We start from the raw sequence: 23,017 nt of genomic DNA, 5'->3' as shown, positions 1-23,017 counted from the left end.
ATTGGGACTGCTTTAAGGAGTTTTAAAGTGTTTTGTCCTCTGACAAAGCATAGTTACGATGTTAAAACTACTGTAATGAGTCATGCTGACAAAGTTAATGTCGTTTCTTTTTCTCCTCACTAGAATATGTATTGCTCTAGAATGAGAGCAAGTTTAAAACGAATAAAGCCACTTGTGCCTCTTGGAAGAAGTTACAGTTCCCTGCCAGGTAATACTGTTAGATTCTTCTCATTTTACTTACATTGCTTGCTTCTCTCTACCTCTTCGTCTCCTTTCTTCCCTCTTTCTCTCATTGACCCCTCCTCGTCCTCTCTCCCTTTCCTCCTCTTCCTTCTCCTCCTTTCTCCTCCCCTTCCCCAGTCTCTCTCTCATTTGTAAGCGTCTCCCTTATTAGGGGGCTCTAACCATTTTGGAAATTAGTGGCTCCTTTCACTTCTTGGCTATTTCCTTGAGATTATTAGGAGTAGGGAGTATTCTGATAGATGTCAGGAGGGAACACCAGTAGACTTCTTCATGCTCCTCATCTGCTGGTCATCCTAATAAGCCGAATGAAGGGAAGGGTTGAGTCAGCTTTAGTAGCTGGCTCAAAAGTTTAGCAGGTGAGTCTACTTGTAGAGTGCTCTTGCTGAAAATTGATTTTCTAGTACATTTCTGGTTTTTATACAAAAGTATTTTCTGCCAATAGAGCTTTACCAGAATAATTTATTTTGAAGGTTCTTGAGAAGTAGTTTGGTTAACTCTCTATCTGGGATAGTTTAGGGTAGCTAATAGGCTATTAAAAGCTGGGAGTCTGATACAACTTAACAAAAGGAAGATAAACAATCCATTCAAAAAAGGGCAAAGGACCTAAAAAGACACTTTTTGAAAGAGGCCAAGAAACATATGAGAACATGCTCAAAGTCACTAATCATCCGAGAAATGCAAATCAAAACAACATCTCACCCCTGTCAGAATGGCTATCATCAACAAATCAACAAACGACAAGTGCTGGAGAGGATGTAGAGAAAAAGGAACACTTGTGCACTGCTGGTGGGAATGCAGACTAGTGCAGCTACTGTGGAAAACAGTATGGAGATTCCTCAAAAAGTTAAAAATGGAACTCCCATTTGACCCAATAATCCCACTTCTAAGAATATATCCCAAGAAATCAGAAACACCAATCAGAAAGGATATATGCACCCCTATGTTCATAGCAGCACAATTTACAATAGCTAAGATTTGGAAACAGCCTAAGTGCCCATCAGCAGATGAGTGGATTAAAAAACTGGTACATCACAATGGAATACTATGCTGCTGTAAAAAAGAAGGAACTCTTACCATTTGCAGTAGCATGGATGGACCTGGAGAGCATTATGCTAAGTGAAATAAGCCAGTCAGAGAAAGATAAATATCACATGATTTCACTCATTTGTGGAATATAATGAACAACATAAACTGATGAACAAAAATAGAGCCAGAGAAAAAAATATTTTAGAATATAATAGAAGTAATCCAGTTATTTGCAGATTTTTAATATTGCCTACAACTTTCGTGATATTATACTGTGTGTGTATAGTCTCAGTAATATTTAAAATCATTTTTCTTGAAATATTAATGTTTATTGCATGTAAATGGCTAATTATTTTGTATCTACAATCTGGTAATAGATTTATTTTGTATATTGAAAATAAAATAAAAATTCTATGAAAAAAATAAAAAATAGAAAAAATAAAAGCTGGGAGCCCGAGGAACTGACTGCTCCCAATTCTGAAAGTTCTTCTTATGTTTGAAGTAAGCAAGCATATGGGAGACTTGATGAAACTAGTTTCATTCTTTTGTTCTTCTCATTACCCATCTTTGTCACGTGGGAAAAATAGAGTAAAAATACTGATTGTCTTTGTGACTTGTAAGGGCATGTGAATTTAATGGCCTGCATTATTGATGTGAATCTAAGTTGCTGTATTTTGCTCATGCAAAATTATCTGTAGCAATACAGATTATCTTTCCAGCTTCAAATCTCCATGGGGTTTCCAAAATATAATACAATTCTTATTATAGAAATTTGGGAAGACTGGTTTAAACAGCAGGAAGGTCTAGATTAAAATAAATGCAAGTGCATTGTTGTTTTAATGTTATCAATAAAATATAATATTTTGTAAATTAATTTTCTAGTATATTTCTGGTTAACATAGGGTTAAACAGAGTAAGACATTATGGACTTGTTTATTCCAGAAATGCTATTTGGCCTTTTAGAAGTGTTGGATTATTATAGTAGCTTCTGTTCAGCAGCACCTCCCAGCCTGACTCTAAAGGTATTTTGTCCTTGGGATTGCTGAAGGAAGAAGGTAGTTCCAAGTTGTACAGGAATTCATCATCAGCTGTTATGAGGCGTGCTTATCTTTTCAACTCTTGATAATGCAGGCTTATAGGACTGCATTTTATATTTTTCTTTAGTTCAAGATATACTGCCTTAAGATAATTTTTATGAGCATTAATTCTTAATCTGCAGGTCTATTATGGAATTGTAGGTGTGGCAGAGATTGGGGTAAATCTATATTTTTCGAAGGATGTGATTTAGAAATTGATGTTTAAAAACTTTACGTTGTTTTATTGCATATATAGCCTTTAGAAATTTCAGGAAAATAATTTTTAGGTAAATGAGACTTCTATTTAGCTTAGATTTTACTTTAATTAGAATTACAGTATTTGCTTAAAATTACTTTAATTTCTTTCATCTGTAAATTAAAGGAAAATTTCCTAAACAGTTTAATTTTAAACCTTTTTTTCATTAGGTTTAATAGGAAATGATATCAAATCTCTTCGTTCCATCATCAGTCCTCCTATAGCTAAGTAAGTATTGTCTTTTCATTGATACTGTCTTTTACGTAGGCTACCATGAAAAGTTATAGGTTTCTCTCATGGGCTTAACCATTAATCAGCATTGTTAGTAAATGCTCTCATTTCTGTTACTTTTGCCCTACCTTATTATAAGTACATGTTATGTATTTTAGAAGCTATTTTCACAATTGAAAGAAAAAAATTTTAATGTAGGAAGAGCAAACTTTTCATAGAAATAAATATATTTATAAGATTGTAGTTAGTTCTTTTGACACTTATTTTGTCAGAATACTGTGGTCGTGATACATTTTCTACTTTTCTAGTTTTTATACCAGCTTCAAAATTTGCACAGCATATTTGGGTTTTACAGTTTTAGTAATGTCCACCTGATAACACATGTCTTTTTTTTCCTCCCTTTTAAACAGAATCCGTAATATTGGAATTATGGCGCATATTGATGCAGGCAAAACTACCACCACAGAAAGAATATTGTACTATTCTGGATACACAAGATCACTGGGAGGTTAGAATGGATTCCTCCTCTCCCTATCCCCCATTAGCAAAAACATTATTGGAAAATATTTTGATTAAGAAGTCAACCCAGAGATCTTGAGTACGGCATGGAGGCACTATTATCTAAACCACAACATACAAATAAGGTAGTTGCTACACCCACAAAAGGGTCTTTCTAGGTTCAACTAAATATTCGGACTCATGAGACTGTCTTAGGCCACAGTGTGGGCTACTGGTCTATTCACGCTGGAGGGCAGAAACCATCACTTACCAGCACACCAGCAAGAGGTGTTTCTTTTGTAGGAGTTCTAAAAGCAGCCTTCATGGATATCGGGGAGCTGTCGTCTTTGGCCAACAGTGATTGCTTAATTGCAAGGTAACAAGATTCATAGGATCCACTCTGGCTTAGAAGACTTATGCCCTCTAGAAATGAATCTCTTCTTACAGCTCCCTGGACTACCTTCAGGGTTTCCCACAAGGGACATGCCATGGCCTACTCAGGGAAACGTAAAGCTATGTATCTCCATCAGGTATATATAATCCATTTACAGTTCTTCTAATTCAGGTGTAGCTTACCAATCAAAATTTCTCCTAAAAGTTGTGTGCCTAGCCTATGCAGTTGACATACTTCTGTTTTCTAGAAGAAAAGAACCAAAAAGTTAACCAGAGGTCAAATGATCATGCAGAGAAATAAAGGGTTTTGTTAATTTTCACTCCACAGTAGTACTAGTCTTTACCTAAGTTTTGGATTTATTTTTTAATTATAACATGTCGAAAACTGTTGTTCTTGATCAGGCATTCACATTTCACACCCCATGTAGCTATTTTTGTTTTTAAATAACCATGCCCTTACTCCACTCTGGAAATTAAGCTTCAACAAGTCTGGTATGGCCTGGATGTTCAGCAAGTCTGAGGTACGATGCTTGGATGGTGTATTTGGCTCATACACATTTATGATTGTTACGTTTCTCTGATGAATCAACCCTGTTATCATTATGAAGTGCCTTTCTTTATTACTGGTAAAACAGTTTGTTTTGAAATTTACAATGGAGGTCATCAGGTCCCTAATACCAGAAGTGGAAACGAGTATCTTTTTCCAAAGCTCTGCGGGGATTTTGAAGTACACTGTATTGAGAACCATTTCTCTGGATTCTTGTAATCTTTTCTCAGAGTGCATTTCAAAGGAAGATTCCAGTCCTCCTCAATGTTCTTTTCCCACTGAGCCAACCGGTCAGGGTGGTTTGTCAATTTTATTCATCTTTTTAAAGAACCAGCTCTCTACTGCATTAATATTTCTATTATTTTTTTGTTCTCTGTTTCATTTACTTCTCTAGTTTTTATTATTTCCTTCCTTCTGACATTGGGCTTTTTTTTTTACATTGGGCTTTGTTGTTCTTTTTGAGTTCTTTTAGGTGAAATGTTAGTGGGGCTCTGGTGATGGCCGAGCCCACCATTCTTGCGTGTTGTTTGTGGAGCGGGGTGAGTAGTGCTCTGGTGTGTTCTGAAGCTGGCCGCCAGATGTGCTGGTTCTTGAAGCTCTTGGGAGAGACTTTGGTGCTGGACGAGGTCAGCTGCAGTTTGTGCCCAGGTTGGATCTACCTGGTAGGAGCTACAAACTAATCTGTGGTTGGTTGGCATTTGTGCTGGGCTTAGCGGCATTTTGGAGAGGCTGTGCTGTGAACCTAGGCTGTCTGCCATAGTCTGGGCTTACGTCTGGGCGTGGGGCCCTTTGGTGGCACTACGCTGTGAGCTGAGGCCAGCAGCCACTTGTGCTGGGCTGTGGTCCCTTAGTGGAGCTGTGTTCCAAAGCAAGACTGGTCACTGTTTATGCCAGACTGTGGTCACCGGATGGGAGTTACAGAGCAAGCTGAGAGGCACCATTTGGGCCGGGCTTGGGGCCACTTAGCCAGAGGTTTAAGGCACACCAAGGCCAGCTGCTGCTTGTTTGGAGTTTTGGACCTTCGAGAGATTTTAGGAAAGTCTGCAGGTCGAACCAAGGCAGAACCACTCGTTTAAAAAAGCCGCTGGAAGAGCTGGTTGGGTGCACCAGTTGGGTGAGGCAGGTCTCAGGTAATCACCAGGGCAGGGCAAGCGGTGTGAGCCAGGTTAATGGAGAGCACAGATACGGTTCCTGCCTGCGCTATACCTGCTGGTTGGGAGTGGGCTCAACAAAGAAACAGTGCGCCTGCCAGCGCTTGCATCTCCAAGAGCTTTCCAGACCCCAGCTCCTTCAGCGCTCACCCTAAAGCTAGCCAATTCAGTTCCTCCCAGGCGTTCCTGATGCTTTTCCAGCTGCTGCCCCTGTGTTGGAGCCCAGGGCAGATGAGTTTGTGAGTGAGTGAGTGGAAGTGGGCCCTTCAAGAGGACGCCTAGGTCTCCAGCTGTCCTCCTCACTCGGACCCAGTCCCTGCTGGTTTTCACAGCTGTTGTGATGGGACTCCTATTGCTGGCACTGGAGCCCTGGGCTAGGGAGTCGTGTTCAGCTGGGACTCCTTGCTCCTCGGGGAACCACTTCGGGTGTGGGACCTGCCCATTCTGTGTCTCTCCCCACCCACTCGTCTCAACATGGCTTTATATCCTTAGTTATACGGCTTCTGTTCAGCTAGTCCTCAGGTGCTTCTCGATGATGGTTGTTCTAGAATTTAATTGTAATTTTGACGTCATGGAAAGAGGCAAACAGTATTTACCTACTCTGCCATCTTGACTGGAAGTCCTTTTTTTCATTTATTTTACTGTATAAATTCAATCAGGATAAAATATATGTTAAGAATTTTAGGGCAGGGGTTTGAGGTGCTGGGTGAAAAAGGTGAGGGGATTTATTTTTAATTTATTATACTGCAGATTACTTTTCGGTTATCAGGATGAACTTTATTCATGACTTTATGCTATAGAAGTCCTACCAAGACTTTATTTGGATTTGTAAAAATAAATTCCTCCCACCCAACCCCACCCCCCTTTTTAGAAAATTTAGTAATAAGAAGGGTTTAAAAAGGATCACTTGGGAGGAATTTTTCTCTACAGTGTTCCATTTAACACTTATTGAGCTAGAAGTTAAAAGTTAAACTTAAATAACGTTAAAAAATAAAAAGTTAAAAAATAAAAGTTAAACTAGGAAAAAATGAAAGAAGTATATGGTTCAGTAAAATTAAAATATTTAGTATGTTTTAAACCCAATTGTTACAGAAAAATTATTTTTATGGGAAAATTGCTAATCATGCTGAAAGAGTTTTTTCTAGAATAAGGATTTGTTTAGAGAAGGATTAAGGACTCTAAATATTAAACCAAATGTTTTATGAACAGTTTTTTAAAGCAAAATTAAATTGTTAGGTAGACATCAGATACCAAGAAAATGCTCTTGCAGTTAAGCTTAAGTATGTCATCTTTTTCCTGGTTAGATGTTGATGATGGAGACACAGTGACAGATTTCATGGCTCAAGAGCGAGAAAGAGGCATTACTATTCAATCAGCTGCTGTTACGTTTGATTGGAAGGGGTACAGAGTCAATCTAATTGATACACCAGGTATGGTGCTGTTCTAGCAGTGATGCTGTAAAATTTCAGGGTTTTGTTTGTGTATGTGTTTTCTTAAATTGTGTTAAAAAACCTATAAAATTAATCATCTTAACCATTTTTAAGTGTACGATAAGTAGTGTTAAGTGTATTGATATTATTGTGAAACATCTTCACAACTTTTTCATCTAGTAGAACTGAAACTCTTTACCCTTTCAACAATTATTCTTTTTTGTCTCCTACCACTCCTGGTAACCACCATTCTAATTCTATAGCTATGGAATTGTCTACTTTATATACCTCATATTAGTAGAATCATACAATATTTGTTGTTTTGTGACTTTGCTGACGTCACTTAGCATAAAGTCCTTCAAGGTTCATTTATGCTGTGGCATATGATAGTATTTCCTTTCTTTTTAAGGCTGCATAGTATTCCATTGTAGATAGATAACACATTTTATATATATAAAAAATTTTGTATCTGTACCATTTATCCATCAGTGGACATAAAGGTTGCTGCCACCTCTTGGCTATTGTGAATAGTGTTGCTATGAACATAGGTGTGCAGCTATCTTTGTTATACTCTCCTTTCAATTCTTTTAGATATATCCCCAAAGTGGGATTGCTGAGTAACACGTTTGTTTGTTTGTTTTAAGGTTTTAAGTGTTATATGTTCCATCTCTTCTTAGGTCATGTGGACTTTACCTTGGAGGTTGAGCGCTGCCTGAGGGTGCTGGATGGTGCAGTGGCTGTGTTTGATGCCTCAGCCGGCGTAGAGGTAAAAAGTATGCCAAAGTAAAATAAAAATAGAGCAGCATGATTTTTTTAAAAAGTAGAAGGTTTCAGATTTAGTTTACTATAACCCTTTATTTGGTAAGCTGATGTAAATCAAATTATAATTATAGGAAGTTGGAATTTAATATTGAGATGTGACTTCAGCTATTTCATAAAAAGGAAAGTATGTTTGCCTTTCTATAGGAAATATCAAAGCTAGTGTTGAATTGTGAAAGGTCTGAGATTCTACCTTATTTTTATGCTAACAAGTTAGCCTGCCATAGTTTTATGGATTTTGGCAGAATATATAAGACTCCTGAGTTAGAGACAAAAGACTTTATTAGTCACAGAAATAGCAATAGCCAGAATATCAGCACTGTCTTGTGCTGGTACCCCAAGCCCTAAGTCCCAGTGGGTGACCAAAGGGAGTCAGGCGACAGCTGCACCACAGAGGAACCCGTGCTTAGAAAATGCAGCTATATTACCGTGGCAGTAAGCACGCCTGCTCTTAGCTGGAGAGAGACATTCCTTCCAGGGTTGTAAGCAAACCTGCCTTTTGCTCTGGGGGGAGACACTGTTTCTATCTTTCTAATGTTCATTATACAAACATCCTGGAAAATCTAGTTTAGAACAAAACCCGTCAGTGCCGTTCGGAACAAAACATGCAGAAATGTGAGAGGCCCATGAAGAATTGTCTCCCAAAGTTAATATAAAACTTCTTGACTAAGTCTTGAAAATGGACTTAAATTATTGCTAGTGGGATCAGTTATGCTATCTTTAGCTGGTACCTCATTTGTCTTGTAATCTCAAGAATGGATATATGTTGAATATAGAACTCACATTGGTTTTTCTAATCTTAAAATTACTAAAAATAGTATCAATGAAGTGATCAAAATTAACATCCCTAAAAATTGGACAAATGGCCCGGCCAGCATAGCTCAGTGATTGAGTGTCAACCTATAAATCAGGAGGTCAGGGTTCGATTCCCAGTCAGGGCACATGCCTGCGTTGCAGGGCCGTTCCCTTGTGTCGGGCATACAGGAGACAGCCGATCAGTGATTCTCTCCCATCATTGATATTTCTATCTCTCTCTCCCTCTCCCTACCTCTTTGAAATCAATAAAAAAAAATTTTAAAAATTGGACAAATTGACACCAAGGGAGAGAGCTTGAACTTTAGCTTGATCCTGGATCCAAAAAAACACAAAAAAACTTACAAAGGACATCATTTAGAAATTTGAATATGGAGTGTATGTATTGTGTCAACTTAAATTCTTCTGAATGTGATCATTATAATTGGTTATGTTAGAGAATGTCATATCTTAGGAAATATATGCTAAAGTATTAGAAATGAAGTGCCATGATAGCTACAACTTGCTCTCATGGTTCAGCTCCCATTCTCTCTTGCGCTCTCTCTCTCTCGTTAACTTCTAGGTATTAATTCTCTTTGTGTGGTAACCTAGGTCACCCAAAGCATTATTCTAAGTTTGAAGCTTACTTTTTTTCATCATACTTCCTTACATTCTTAGCTATGTTAACCTGATAGGAGTCTCGAAGTGTAAGTGCAGTGGCAATAATTCCATGCTAGAATAAGGCCCATTTCCATGTTATAATAGAGTCTTGGATCTCTTTATTCCATGTGTAGTAACAGTTATTTTTTCCCACATGTGCTCTTTGCTTTAGGCACAAACCCTCACAGTATGGAGGCAGGCCGATAAACACAAAATACCTCGAATATGTTTTTTAAACAAGATGGACAAAAGTGGAGCAAGGTATTTGTTTAAAATTTGTTTAAAGTATATTTCTTTGGCTTATTAAAGTAAGAATTCAATTTGAGCTTCTAATGGACTGTAACTTAAATTTAAAAATACCTGTTTCATATAGAGAATAAATATTCCATGAAATCTATTCAGTCCCCTTAAAAAGAAGTGAAAGCCGCTAATTCCTAGGTTAAGTAATACTGTGAGATTAATATAGAGCTCATAGATGATGAACCATCCTGATTCTAATGTAGGGAGACTGTATTTTCTAGGATCCTGACAGTGATGTCTTGCTGATTCCATTGGTTCTATTTAGAGCTGTATGGTGTAGTCCCTGTATGTACTGCTGAAGGTTATGGTGCTCCCTGTCTTTGTTAAAGGTAGAGGTTAGCAAATTGTTTCTTGTAGTTGCCTCAGAGAACAGCGTTCTTCCTTGTCCCCTGATTTTCTTTGGCTCCTACTGGGTAATATGCTCTCCATTGAAGGGAACTGGGAGAGGAGAATTAGATGTTTAAGACCTGCATATAGTGCAAAGAGTGAATGCTGAAATGTGATAATGCTCAGAGACTTACAGAGTGGTAATCCAAAATGATACATTATTCTGAGAACAGAATTCAGAGAATCAAGAATATATGAAAGATTTGGAGAAATTGTTAAGGGGAGACAATCAAGAATATAAAGGATTCTAGGGAAATCTGACAGGGAGAGATGCTGGTCTGAGGGTGGTGTGAGAGTGGCAGGAACAAAACGAACTATTTCTTCCTAAAACCACACAGTATGCTCTGTTTATGTAATTCTTGAAGGATTTCTAAAGGCTGTTGGTTTAAAGGACTTTTGTCTCGATTAGTAAAAGTACAACCTTCAAAATGTGTGAGGCTTAAGCTCTGACCCTTTTCTGTTTGGAGGGCCTTGAGGTAGATGCCTTTGCTGAGTTATAGCACCTGTGATGACAGGGAGCAAAGTGAGTGGATACTAGGCTGGTTGTCAAAGACATTGGGACCAGAATAAGTCAGCGCATGTGCCAAAGATGACATGTGCCATACGTAGCCAACCCCACTGTTAGCACAGAAATGAACAGCATAGCAACTAACATTAAGAATACCTGAGATAAAAATATAGAAAGGCTGGCTTTTGGAAGAAAGCTGGTAGCTGTGTGTAATAGCAAATGCAGTTATTAGAAGAATCCTTGACTTGTAATAACAAATCTTGCATTTGAATCCAAACTGAAATTTATTATCTGTGAACTTGATCAGTTCGGGTAACCTTAACCTCAAATTTTAGTTAAGGTGAAGTTAACAAAAATAATACCTTAAATACCCATGTGGCAGGATTCTGGTAGATATTCAATTACTATTTATCTGGAATTGACATTAAAATTTTTTTCAAAATGTCTTATGGAAACTGAAGTGATGAACATTAAAAGCCACGGAAAGGGTTATACTTTTAGAGAACATTCTTAAACTTGTTTTTAAAACTTTAACATTTTTAACTACTGTTTAATTATTTTGTTTTCTACAGTTTTAATTATGCAGTTGAAAGCATCAGAGAGAAGTTGAAGGCAAAACCTTTGCTTTTACAGGTTGGTTGATTAATATTTGGTTAATCAATAGTAACAACTCCTCAGTTTCCTCATCAGTTTATTTTATTGTGACATACACATTTCTGAAGCTACTTCAAATCATTTTTGGAAGAAGTTGGAATATAAATTTAAAAAATAGGTAAGATTGTGGTAATAATAATGGACATTTGGGGGAAAGTGGGGAAAGATACGATTTATCTCCAATGCCATTCTAATTGAGTGATCATTTAATAATGTTAATTTTACTCTGATTTATAGTTACCAATTGGTGAAGCCAAAACTTTCAAAGGAGTGGTGGATGTAGTAAATAAAGAAAAACTTCTCTGGGATCCCAGTTCAGATGATGGAAAAGACTTTGAGAGAAAACCCCTCTTGGAAAAGAGTGATCCTAAATTGCTGAAGGAGGCTACTGAAGCAAGGAATGCCTTAATTGAACAAGTAAAATAATCCTTTGAGTTTAAAGTTGCATAAATATTTATAAACTCTAAAAAATAATTTATTGTGAAATGTAATATAAAATTACATTTGGAAAATGTAAGATACAAGAATAATGAAATGAACACCACCCGGCTAAAGAATTAGAATATTAGCAATACTCTTGAATCTCCATGTGCCACTTCCTGTTCGTCTCTCCCCCTTCCACTAATTATCTATTTTCCCAACCACTGTATTGACTGTAGAGTTTATCTTTCATTTGCTTTTTTTAATAGTTTACCACAAATGTATATATCCTTAAAGAACGTAGTTTTTCACCCAGCTGGTGTAGTTTAGTGGTTGAGTGTTGAACTATGATCAGTAGGTCATAGTTTGATTTCCAGTCAGGGCACATGCCCAGGTGTGGGCTCCATCCCCAAGTAGGGGGTGTGCAGGAGGCAGCCAATCAATGATTTTCTCTCATCATTGATGCTTTTATCTCTATCCCTCTCCCTTCCTCTCTGAAATCAAAAAATATATAAAACAGAAGAACATAGTTTTTCATGGTTTTGAACTTTATATAAATGGAATGATACTTTTTGTATTTTATTACATTGTTCAACATTGTGTTGGAGATACTTCCATGTAGTTACGTGTGATTATACTTCACTCATTTTCAGTCTTTAGTAGTGTGCCAATATATGATTATACCATAATTTATTGTCTGTTTTCCTGTGGATAAACTTTGAGGTGGTTACCTCTTTTTTTTTTTTTTTTTTCTGTTACAAACAGTGTTGCTGTGAACATTTTTGTATGTATGTCCTTGTGCACATATGTAAGAATTTGTTTAGAGTGAAACCTAGGAGTGGAATTGCCAGGTCAGAGTGTATGTCCGTCTTTTACTTGACCAGATGTCAAATTATTTAGAAAATTTTAAAACCATCATTTTATAGTTGATATATAATTTTAGACCTCATGTCACCCTCAAAATTTAAATGAAAATAGTAATGTTATTATTTGTAATATTTATATGATATTGTTAGTTTAAAAAACAGTAAGTTGCCGAGACCGGTTTGGCTCAGTGGATAGAGCGTCGGCCTGCGGACTGAAAGGTCCCAGGTTCGATTCCGGTCAGGGGCATGTACCTGGGTTGCGAGCACATCCCCAGTGGGGAGTGTGCAGGAGGCAGCTGATCGATGTTTCTCTCTCATCGATGTTTCTAACTCTCTATCTCTCTCCCCTTCTCTCTGTAAAAAATCAATAAAAAAAATATATTAAAAAAAAAAAAGATTTTATAAAAAAAAAATAAAAAATAAAAATAAAAAAAAATTTAAAAAAACAGTAAGTAAAACATATCTTAAATAAACTCCCTTAATTTTATGGTAAAGACGAACATTTGAGTCTGAACTCTTTGATTTCCTTACTTCTAAATTAAACTGGTCAAAATTATAATTAATTATTTTCATTCATCTTTTGTATGAAGTTATTTTTGAAGTAATTCTTTTCCATCATGTAGTAATTTTCAACTTTATTATGAACATGATAATGGTCATTGTTAATTTTATTAATGGATAATATTTATTGAAGACTTATGATCTAACTTAAGTGCTTTACATATATTATTTAACCCTCCGAACAGTGTATATTATCCCCATTTTACAGATGAGGAAACAGGCTTACAATGGTAAAATAAGTTGTCATATAGCTAATAAATAGCAGAGCTGGGATCTGAACCCAAATCTGTCTGTTTAGAGCTAGAGCTCATACTGCTTCTCTAATGGGGGGGGTGGGGGGGGCACATAAAAAGGATAAAAGTGGAATTAACATTTATTAATCAATAATTGGGTACATAATTGGTTCACCTTTGAGGTTTTATTTTGTTTATACAAAAGGGCTATCAGAATAAACCTAAGGAGGATTTTATAATCTCATTGAGATACCAACATAAACTTGCATATGCTCTAGGACATTAAAGGCTCAAATTTTCTATCAGTAGGTAATGAAGAGCTAATTGTAAGGAATACATACGTGTGTGTAGAATTAGAGAGTACCACCACATCACACCTTTTAGGATGGCTTCTATCAAAAAACAAAATAACTGTTGTAAGGATGGGGAGAAGTTGTAACCCCAGGCATTGCTGGTGGGAATGAAAATGGTGCCGCCATTGTGAAAAACAGTATAGTGGTTCCTCAGAAAACTGAAAATAGAATTAACATATGATCTAGCAATTCCACTTCTGGGTTTATATCCAAAAGAATTGAAAGCATGGTTTCAAAGAGATATTTGTACATCCTTGTACATAGCAGCATTATTTATAACAGCCAAAGGGTGGAAGGTATTTATCAACAGATGGATGGATAAATAAAATGTGGTATATACACACAACAGGGTAGTAGTCAGTGTTATAATGGAAGGAAATTCTGGCATGATACATTATTAATGAACCTTGAGGACATTAAACTTGCTATTTGAACTAAGCCAATCACAGAAGGACAAATACTGTATGATTCCATTTATATGAGATAGCTCTAGTAGTTTGCTATACTTTTACAGTAGTTGGCTATTAAAAAGGCTGCTTTCTCCTCAAATTTGCAAGTTTTATTCCTTTATATTATTATAATCTTTTGAAACTTTTATTAATTTTATTGTCAGCTAGATTCTATTTTATAATGCAAATGATTATGAAAAGAACATGAATTAGATAAATGTTATATTATTATAATCTTTTGAAACTGTTTTATTAATTTTATTGTCAGCTGAATTCTGTTTTATAATGGCAAATTATTATGAAAAGGACATGAATTAGATAAATACATTTTTATTATTGAAATTATGTCTACTATCCCAACTTAAATATATTTTCTCAGCGCAGGATTAGTTATAATAAGATTAGTCTTTTTTGTTTGACTTTCTCAGATCTTATGAGCATTCAGAATATTAGAGGAGTTTCAAATAAAACTTTGTTATGAACTAAGACCCCCAAATTTAGCTAAAAATAGCAATCCATTGTATATGTTATCATTGACTACAAATTGTGCATTTTCTTTTGAACACTCTGAGTAGATAGCAATTTAATGTTATGCATAATCTGGCTCAGGCTTCCCATGAATTTAGGAAACTCATAATAGCATGTCTTCAATTTTCAGTCTCCTTTCCTTTGAAAGAAAACTCTCTTTTAGAAGATAGGAAGATGTCCTTGGCGTGGATAAGTTAGACCATGGAACTGTCTTGAAATATTTGGATAATGTATATTTAGAGTATTTGGCTTGAGTTAATAGTTGGACAACAAATACAAGTCATAGAACTAAAGTCTTTCTTTATAGGTTGCAGATTTGGATGATGAATTTGCTGAATTGGTTTTAGGAGAATTTAGTGAAAATTTTGATTTGCTCCCAGCTGAAAAGGTAAATTTTATTTTTCATTTACTTTGACCAAGTTTTACTAATTGGATGCACTTCGCTTTCTGTGTTTGTGTTGTTTTTGTTTTTCTAACTTTGAATAGAATTGGAAACTATGCTGACTTAAACAAAAATTAGAAGATCATGGAGATAAAGCCACTAACACAGCTACTTAATAATGGCATGATTAACTATTTTTGGTTATATTTTACAAAATTAGAAGTGGAATCTTTTTTACTTGTATTGATTCAGGAGAAGTTAATTGTTAATTCTCAACCTTTTCTCTTCATTGTAACCATTTAATAAGTATTTTTAGGGAAATCAGAGGTTGAAATTTTTTATTTAAAATTTCCTGGTTTTTCAATCTACAATAATCATTTTAATCAGAATATTTTTTTCTGAATCTCTTTTAATTTTTAGTGGAAACTCATTGCAGGTCTTTTGTTTTGTTTTGAAAAACATTAAACCAGAGACTAGGCAAGTAAAGTACAGATAATAATTGAATTATGACAGATTTCTTTAAGGCATTCCTGTTTTTTTGTGTTTGTTTCTTTTTCCTGCCAGGAATCTTCCCCCATGAATTTGGCAAACTTACTCGTTATTTTCCTTGATGAAACATAAGAGTTACTAAAGAAAGTGTTTTTAAGTGGTAATATGTATAGTGGGATCCAAGATGAGCCCAGCAAATTCACTTATTTTCCCCAAAAAGAATTAAAGAAAAACACAAGATCTATAGATTAATTTTGAGCCATTTGAAATTACTTGAGGTAGAAAAAAATATTTTTCTTTTGAATGAAATGGCATAATTTTGACATATTTTATTGTGTAGTATTTGAGTGCTTAAGTGTGTTATTTTGCCCTACAGTCACATAACATGACTTCTGTTTTCAAAGAGTTTACAGTCTAAAGTAGAATTGACCCACCATTTCTCTTATCAGTAGCTTGCAGGTACACCCAAGCTTTTCTTGGTTTTTGAGGTCTTTCAAAATTTTCTTTCTACTTTGATTTCTCATTTTCTTTTAGATTATATTTAATATGGATCTATTTCATTTGAAAAAATTGTTACTCATGTTTATATTTTTAATTTCTTACCAGCTTATTAGATTATCAAGGTAAAATCACAAATATATGAACTCATCTATTCAATAAATATTTTTAAATACCTACTTTGTTTTAAGCACTTTTCTAGTTTCTGGGATTTAGCAGTTTTTTCATTGAACCTTACTATAATTCTTATAAATTTTACACTTAATAGAAGGGGAGATGGACAATACACTAATAAATATGTATCTAATATACCAGGTAGTAATTAATATTATAAAGAAAAACAAAGAATAAGGCCATAAAGAATGATGGAAGTATGTTTTATGTGGTTGGTTAAGAAAACATCTAATTCTGAGATATTTTGGTTGAGACAAGTATACTGCATATATGTGACCATCTTATGGTCACATAAAATACTTATTTATACCTTTGCTTTCTAGCTACAGACTGCAATACACAGAGTAACGCTTGCTCAGACAGCGGTACCTGTGCTTTGTGGAAGTGCCCTGAAAAACAAAGGGGTCCAGCCCTTGTTAGATGCTATTACTATGTACTTGCCTTCACCTGAAGAGCGCAACTATGAGTTTCTGTAAGTATGCAGGTATATAGGTTAAAATGTATAGCCTCGAATCACCACTTTTAAATAACATTGGTGAAAAATATCATTGTAAATCATATAACATAGTGTCATAGTCATTTTCACTTGGAAGGGACATTTGTTTTTTTTTTGTTTTGTTTTAATATATTTTATTGATTTTTTACAGAGAGGAAGGGAGAGGGATAGAGAGTTAGAAACATCGATGAGAGAGAAACATCGATCAGCTGCCTCCTGCACATCTCCCACTGGGGATGTGCCCGCAACCCAGGTACATGCCCTTGACCGGAATCAAACCTGGGACCCCTCAGTCCGCAGGCCGACGCTCTATCCACTGAGCCAAACCGGTTTTGGCGGAAGGGACATTTGTTATCTCTTGTAACCTGCTGCATTTACAGGTGGAGCTAAGAATGTGGAGTTATTGCTGTGTAAACATATGTTGGCCCTGCCAACTGAGTTTTTAAAAAAAAGGTAGTATACTGGGAACGTCTGATAAATATATTTTATATCTATTCTAGATTTCAAGATTTTTCAAAAGCTCAAAATACTTTGGGCTATAAAGAAGATCATTGTTTGACTCCTGTTGCCACTAACAACTTTGTACTTACTAATAAATCCTCTAAAATCTGAGTGTTGTGTAAAATGGCAGGTGAAACTGGACTTTAATACGTTTAACTAGGAAATTAATCACTTTTCATATCTCTCAATTGGAGAGGCATTACAACGAAGTGATTGTGAGCATGGACTGTGTTCTACCTGGATTTAAATTCCACCTCTTCCAAGTTGCTTAACCTCTTATCTGTGAAATGCAGAGAGTAGGGCCTATCTCAGAGGATTGTTACAAGAATCAAATGAGTCAATGTTTAAAAAGTATATGGAACAGTGCCTTGTGTAAGCTTTCTATATAAGGATTTATTGAATAAAATTAAAAACTGGAGGAATCGTATTGGAGAATTTCTGTAATAGAAATGTCTAACCTACTTTGAGCCACGGACTCCTTTGAAAGTAATGAAAATAGAGAGCTTTTCCTAAGAAAAATGTACACAAAATCCTATCAGTGAACACCAACTTAAGGACATTATTCTGTAAGAATGCTGGCTTATAAACAAGTTCAGATTTGCAGTATATGTTTATATGGTTATGTGACTGGAGAGAAAGTGGGAGGAGAGTGCACAAACAGCAATTGGAAAGTCCTTATCTGTTTACTCTGTACAGGTTTTTTGAGAAAGTGCTGTGATGTTCCTCGGAATATTTTTTTGAGGAGGGAACTCTTGGTTATGGAATTATTTGCAAATTGAGGTAATATTTGGAAGAGACCCCATTGTTTTTAGTTTTGAGGAATTAATAATTCAGTGGAGGAAGTGGGGTACTGACATTGTTTAGTCAATCTGGGCAGCTAAACTAGAAGATGTGAAGGCTATTTGGAGTACATCAAGATTAAGTTTGTGCAGCGATTATGATCTGATCTGGATAAATATATTGGAAGTGTATTTTAAAGGCTTTTTGGAATGTCTCCTTAACTTTTACAGGCAGTGGTATAAGGGTGACTTATGTGCACTGGCATTTAAAGTTCTCCATGACAAGCAGCGGGGACCGCTGGTGTTTATGCGCATTTACTCAGGCATGATAAAACCCCAGTTGGCCGTCCATAATATTAATGGAAACTGCACGTAAGTAGAAGCTTAGATTATTTTCTAAAACTGTACTTGTTTCTTTAAAAATACTTCTACTAATATAAATCATGGTTTTACAGGGAGAGAATAAGTCGTCTGCTTTTGCCATTTGCTGACCAACATGTAGAAATCCCTTCACTGACTGCTGGTAACATTGCTTTGACTGTTGGACTTAAACATGTAAGTGATGAAATGCTCTCTCTGGGAATTGGGTGGAGGGGGACTATAGGGGGAAAAGGGGGAGACATCTGTAATATTCTCAGCAATAAAGATTTTTGAAAGTAGGTATTTTATAATAGCAAAACCCCCATAAATCTAAATGTCCATCAGTAGTAGTGGAATAATGAATATTGTGTAGCATAGTTATTAAATGGTTGACTCTTATACATTTAATAGAAAGAAAGGAAATTGCAGAAAACTATTAACCGTATGGATTGTATTCATATAAAGTTCAAATCCAAGTACAATAATATACTATCCATGTATGCATACATATATTTTAAGATTATATAAAACATTGTTATTGCTATTGGATTTTTTTCTTATTTTGATCACTGCACACAATTTCATCTAACCTTATAACCGGTGAGGTATTAACTTAGGATATTTTGACAATGAAGTCTCCATGAGGGCAAGGATTTTTGTCTTTTTCTCTGTTCTTAGTCCTTAGACCAGTGAATTTAGGCACTCCATCACTTTTATAGGATGAAAATATGTGATGCTGTCTATATATGCTGTCTATATGGGTTAAAACTAAGGACATTTCACTTTTATATGTATTAAATCAAGTGCAGTTACTCATGAAACTTTGGTATATTTGGCATTTAGGATAAACATTGTTACTTTTAACATTTTAAACTCTTTATGAAATTGCAAGATGTAAAATCCTTTACAGAAAATTCCCATGGTCCGGAAATTGGACTTCTAGCATCACAGTGGCTTCTCTGTCTATCTGAAGGCAGAACTTGTATGTATTTGAGAGAGTTACAGAAATCTGGGCTAGTGTTCAGTAGGAATATCTTTACAGAGACAAAAACCGGCACAGAACTCCCTAATAGGTAAGTTTAAAAGTAAAATTATAGTTTAAAAAAAGAACTGAAGTCTATAAGGAAGCTACTGTCACTTTTGCATGGTCAAGGGTACTCTGTTTAATTGCATACTTTAGTTAATAAAGAATTAACTAAAGGATTTTGTAAAATAGAAATAAATTTTTACTGGTGGTAAAACACAGTAATGGACTTCTACCTCACTTGTCTACATATGATTGAAAATTTAGGAAGGTACATTTGTTTTGTCAGATGAATTTTGGATATATATTGTGGGTGTGTTGTGTTATTGTTAGACTTTTTACAGCAGTATTTTGGATAGAATTCTTACACAGGTTAAATTAGATTTGCCTGTGCAAAGTTATAATGAGTTTTAGGAATTTGTCTCTCTTTTAAGTACTGATGAAAATAAAGTGCCACATTAAATTTTTTCTTATTTCGTGAATCTTGGTGGAAGCTGAATGCTTGCTTACAGCCTGTTTTATTCCAAGGCATCTTCTTTGTTTGCAGACGGCCACTGGAGACACCATTGTCTCATCCAAGTCCAGCGCACTAGCTGCAGCTCGTCGAGCTGAAAGGGAGGGAGAAAAGAAGCAGAGACACAGCAGTGAAACGGAGAGGCTTCTGTTGGCCGGGGTGGAGATCCCAGAACCTGTTTTCTTCTGTACCATAGAGCCCCCTTCGGTAGCTAAGCAGCCAGGTACACACAGTGTTGGTGTCTTAATTAATGAATGCCCTGATAATTTAGATAAAATAGTTTAATTTTATCAGCATTTATTGGTAAGTATTTCTTGTGATTGGCCTAGCTTTTTATTTAAGATGTTTTGATTTTTACAAACTCCTTCTATTTTTTCTTTTCTTATATCTTGGCCATTTTTTTTCATATCATATTCTTAGCCCTTAGTCTTGTTCTTATAGTGCTACCTATGGGACTCTAGGTAATTGACCTCAGGACTGCCCTTCCAGTGTATTCAATTAGTCAGTAGCCAGTTCATAACTGGCTCAGTTTCTCAACACCATTTATAAAATTGCTACTTTTTCTTGATCAACTTTCGAAACTCAGTGAAGATATTTATATACTTTGTTAATGTCGATTGGCCTTTCTGATCGTTATATACTTTGTTTTTTAGCATATTTGCTCAGAATTCTTCAGTGGCTTTTCATTACTTAAAGCAGAAACCCAAACTCTTTGGTATGATATATGTAGCTCATTATTCCAGTTATGTCACTTTCAATTAGATTTGGTTAAATATAGCAGAAAATCCCCAAATAACATTTGCTTTAATGAAAAAAGTTTGTTTCTCTCTGTTGTGAAATATGCCTTGAGTTGGTAGCCTTATGCTTAGAGTCCACAGTGGGCACCCAGCCTCCAGTCTTTTGTCTTGGCTTCTGAGTGCATCACTCCTGTCCTTAGTCATCTCAGGATGGCTGCTGGAGCCTTGGGCTTCATGGAGTTCCCGGCAGCAGAAAGGAGGAATGGGGAGGAAGAAGATGTGCCCCTTTCTCTTTTAAGATTTCTTTCTTTTTTAAGTATATTTTTATTGTTTTCACACAGAGAGGAAGAAACATCCATGATGAGAGAGAATCATGGATGTGCTGCCTCCTGCGTGCTCCCTACTGGGGATCGAGCCCGCAACCCGGGCATGTGTCCTTGACTCGCATCGAACTGGGACCTGAAGCTTCAGTCCACAGGCCGATCCTCTCCATTGCGCCAAACTGGCTAGGGTCCTTTTAAGATTTCTTATACGTCGTTGGCCATCACTTAGATATATGGCTACCCAGTTGCAAAGGAGTCTGGTAAACGCAGTCTTTTAGCTTGGCAGCAGCAGAACAGAGTGGAGGTTACTTGGAATCTTTCTTGCCTGGCCTCATTTCTTGGATATTCCTCCTTTGTTCTGAACCCTCATCTTTCACCCAAACAAAAATAAAAACAGAATAACAGTTTCAATGTGTGGAATAAGGTAGTTCATGAATCCATTGCTCAGCTCTTCACTTCAGCTACACTTTGTAGAACTTCTAACATCTTTTATAAAGAGGTAGGATATATGTATCATTTAATGATTGTATTAAAGTATCACTTTTGATCGTGTATTTAATGAAAATAATATGTTCTTTTTTCATCTCTTTGGCTGTGATTATCATAGAGTGATTACATTACCATGTCTTTATTCATTATGTAATTTAGCTTCCTTTTATCTGATTCTCATTATTGCCTATTTTTCTGAAGGTATTTTGCTTTTTTTGTCAGCTCTTTGATTGATCTTTGCAGAGTATAATCAGATGATGCTACTGTCCACTTAAACCCTTCAGTGGCTGGCTTCTTATTGCATATCCAAACTCTTCACCATGGCCTCCAGCTGCCCACCAGTGTCACACTACACACTGGCCTCCTTGTTGTTTTTCCAATAGCCAGTTACTCCTTGCACAGCCATTTCCTCTGTCTGGAATTCTTTTTCTTCACCATTTTTTAAGAAGGTTGCTTATTTTTTTATATGTCTTTACCCAAATCATCCTGGAGAGGCCTTCCCAGATCACCCAATCTCAAACAACCTCCCATCTCTATCTTACCACCTTATTTTACTCTCTACAAAGCATGTATGGCTGTTGGAAATTTTCTTTTTTCAAAATTTGTTTGCTTGTTCATATATTTTCCTCACTATAATGTTTCCTCACTAGATATTTCATTATCTAAAAAATGAAATGTAAAGACAACCATGTTGTTGTTTTTATCCACCAGATTTGGATCATGCATTGAAATGCCTTCAACGTGAAGATCCCAGTTTAAAAGTGAGGCTTGATCCTGACTCTGGACAGGTAGGCGTATTGTTACTTAATCCGATATCTGTCAGTAATGTAGCATGCGTGTTGAAGTAAGTACATCTGAAACATTGATAGGTCTATGCCCCTGAAAAAGAAACTTTTTTTTGGTTCTCATAATAATAAACTTGTAATTATTATGTTGACTATCAATCTAAATAGACAAGTTCTCCTTAATTCCTTAAAATAATTATACCTCACTTGTATAAACTACTTTGCAACGTTTGGACCATCCAGAAGAGAACCTTTTGTGAAATTTTCAAATGAGGTTCAACCCCAAGACAAAGCCTTGAATCTCTTATACTAAGGATTATAGAAGCAGCAAACTAAAGGGAGGGTTCAAAGGGTCTCTTAATGATAATGACACAGATGGGTGAGAAGTGATATATTTCAACCCAGCAATGTGGGAGGAAATAGAGTTCTAAAGTAGGTACAGAATTGGGCTGTACCTGGAGAAGAACAGATGTTTATTCTGTATCTTTTTAGGTGGGCAAGGTAAAGTTTACATAAGATTTTAGAAAAAGTTGCTTAAAAAGATAAAAAATGCCGATACATATATTTTAAAAATATCAGATGACACACAAGTATACAGGTTAAAGAATTAACGTTTTCCTGTCTCTCAATCCTATTCTACACAGGTAACCATTAAAAACTGTATAGCCTTTCACACTTTTTAAACATCCATTGGTTTGTTGTTCTGTTTTTTAAAGCACAGTATATTTTTTCTAAATATATATGTACATATATAACAAGTCATTCTATTTGTATTATTCTACAACTTGCTTTTTTCCAAATAATTTACCTCTTTAACTTTGCATTAAAGTATAACAATCACACACTGTCGTTTTTGTTGTTGTTCCTTACCATTGTAGTTTTATTACAGCAAAAGGATATAAATTAGAATCAACTAAAGGAAGAGATGCAAAGTCTGGGAAAGTTCTTTTTTTTCTCTCTCTCTTACATTAGCTATTAGCTTTTATTATTTATTTATTTAAAGTCTTTATTGTTGAAAGTCCCCTTTTTCCCCCATTGACCTGTCCCAGCCTGCCTCCACCCCCTACCCTAGGCCTTCACCACTC

At 35.7% G+C, this 23,017-nt stretch overlaps 1 protein-coding gene across 2 annotated transcripts in view; it reads left to right on the top strand.

The window, feature by feature from the left end:
• GFM2 (GTP dependent ribosome recycling factor mitochondrial 2) overlaps window positions 1-23,017 on the top strand; it is a 56,920-nt gene that overhangs the window by 4,197 nt on the left and 29,706 nt on the right. For both annotated transcript variants that reach the window (XR_013995923.1, XM_081089752.1), the window contains exons 3-16: window positions 124-208; window positions 2,772-2,829; window positions 3,243-3,340; window positions 6,726-6,851; window positions 7,529-7,617; window positions 9,295-9,383; window positions 10,890-10,950; window positions 11,209-11,388; window positions 14,689-14,769; window positions 16,248-16,396; window positions 17,932-18,072; window positions 18,156-18,255; window positions 19,632-19,821; window positions 21,859-21,935. Coding sequence is in view for 1 of the 2 variants with exons in the window: in XM_081089752.1 (XP_080945878.1) it covers window positions 124-208; window positions 2,772-2,829; window positions 3,243-3,340; window positions 6,726-6,851; window positions 7,529-7,617; window positions 9,295-9,383; window positions 10,890-10,950; window positions 11,209-11,388; window positions 14,689-14,769; window positions 16,248-16,396; window positions 17,932-18,072; window positions 18,156-18,255; window positions 19,632-19,821; window positions 21,859-21,935 (1,524 nt within the window). In the remaining variant the exon portion in view is untranslated. The remainder of the gene's footprint in view (window positions 1-123; window positions 209-2,771; window positions 2,830-3,242; window positions 3,341-6,725; window positions 6,852-7,528; window positions 7,618-9,294; window positions 9,384-10,889; window positions 10,951-11,208; window positions 11,389-14,688; window positions 14,770-16,247; window positions 16,397-17,931; window positions 18,073-18,155; window positions 18,256-19,631; window positions 19,822-21,858; window positions 21,936-23,017) is intronic.

The sequence above is a fragment of the Myotis nattereri genome (genome assembly GCF_964212035.1).
Source record: "Myotis nattereri genome assembly, chromosome: 4".
Classification (NCBI taxonomy): Eukaryota; Metazoa; Chordata; class Mammalia; order Chiroptera; family Vespertilionidae; genus Myotis; species Myotis nattereri.
The sequence above is the reverse complement of the archived record's forward strand: the minus strand, read 5'-3'. Positions and strand labels throughout refer to the sequence as shown.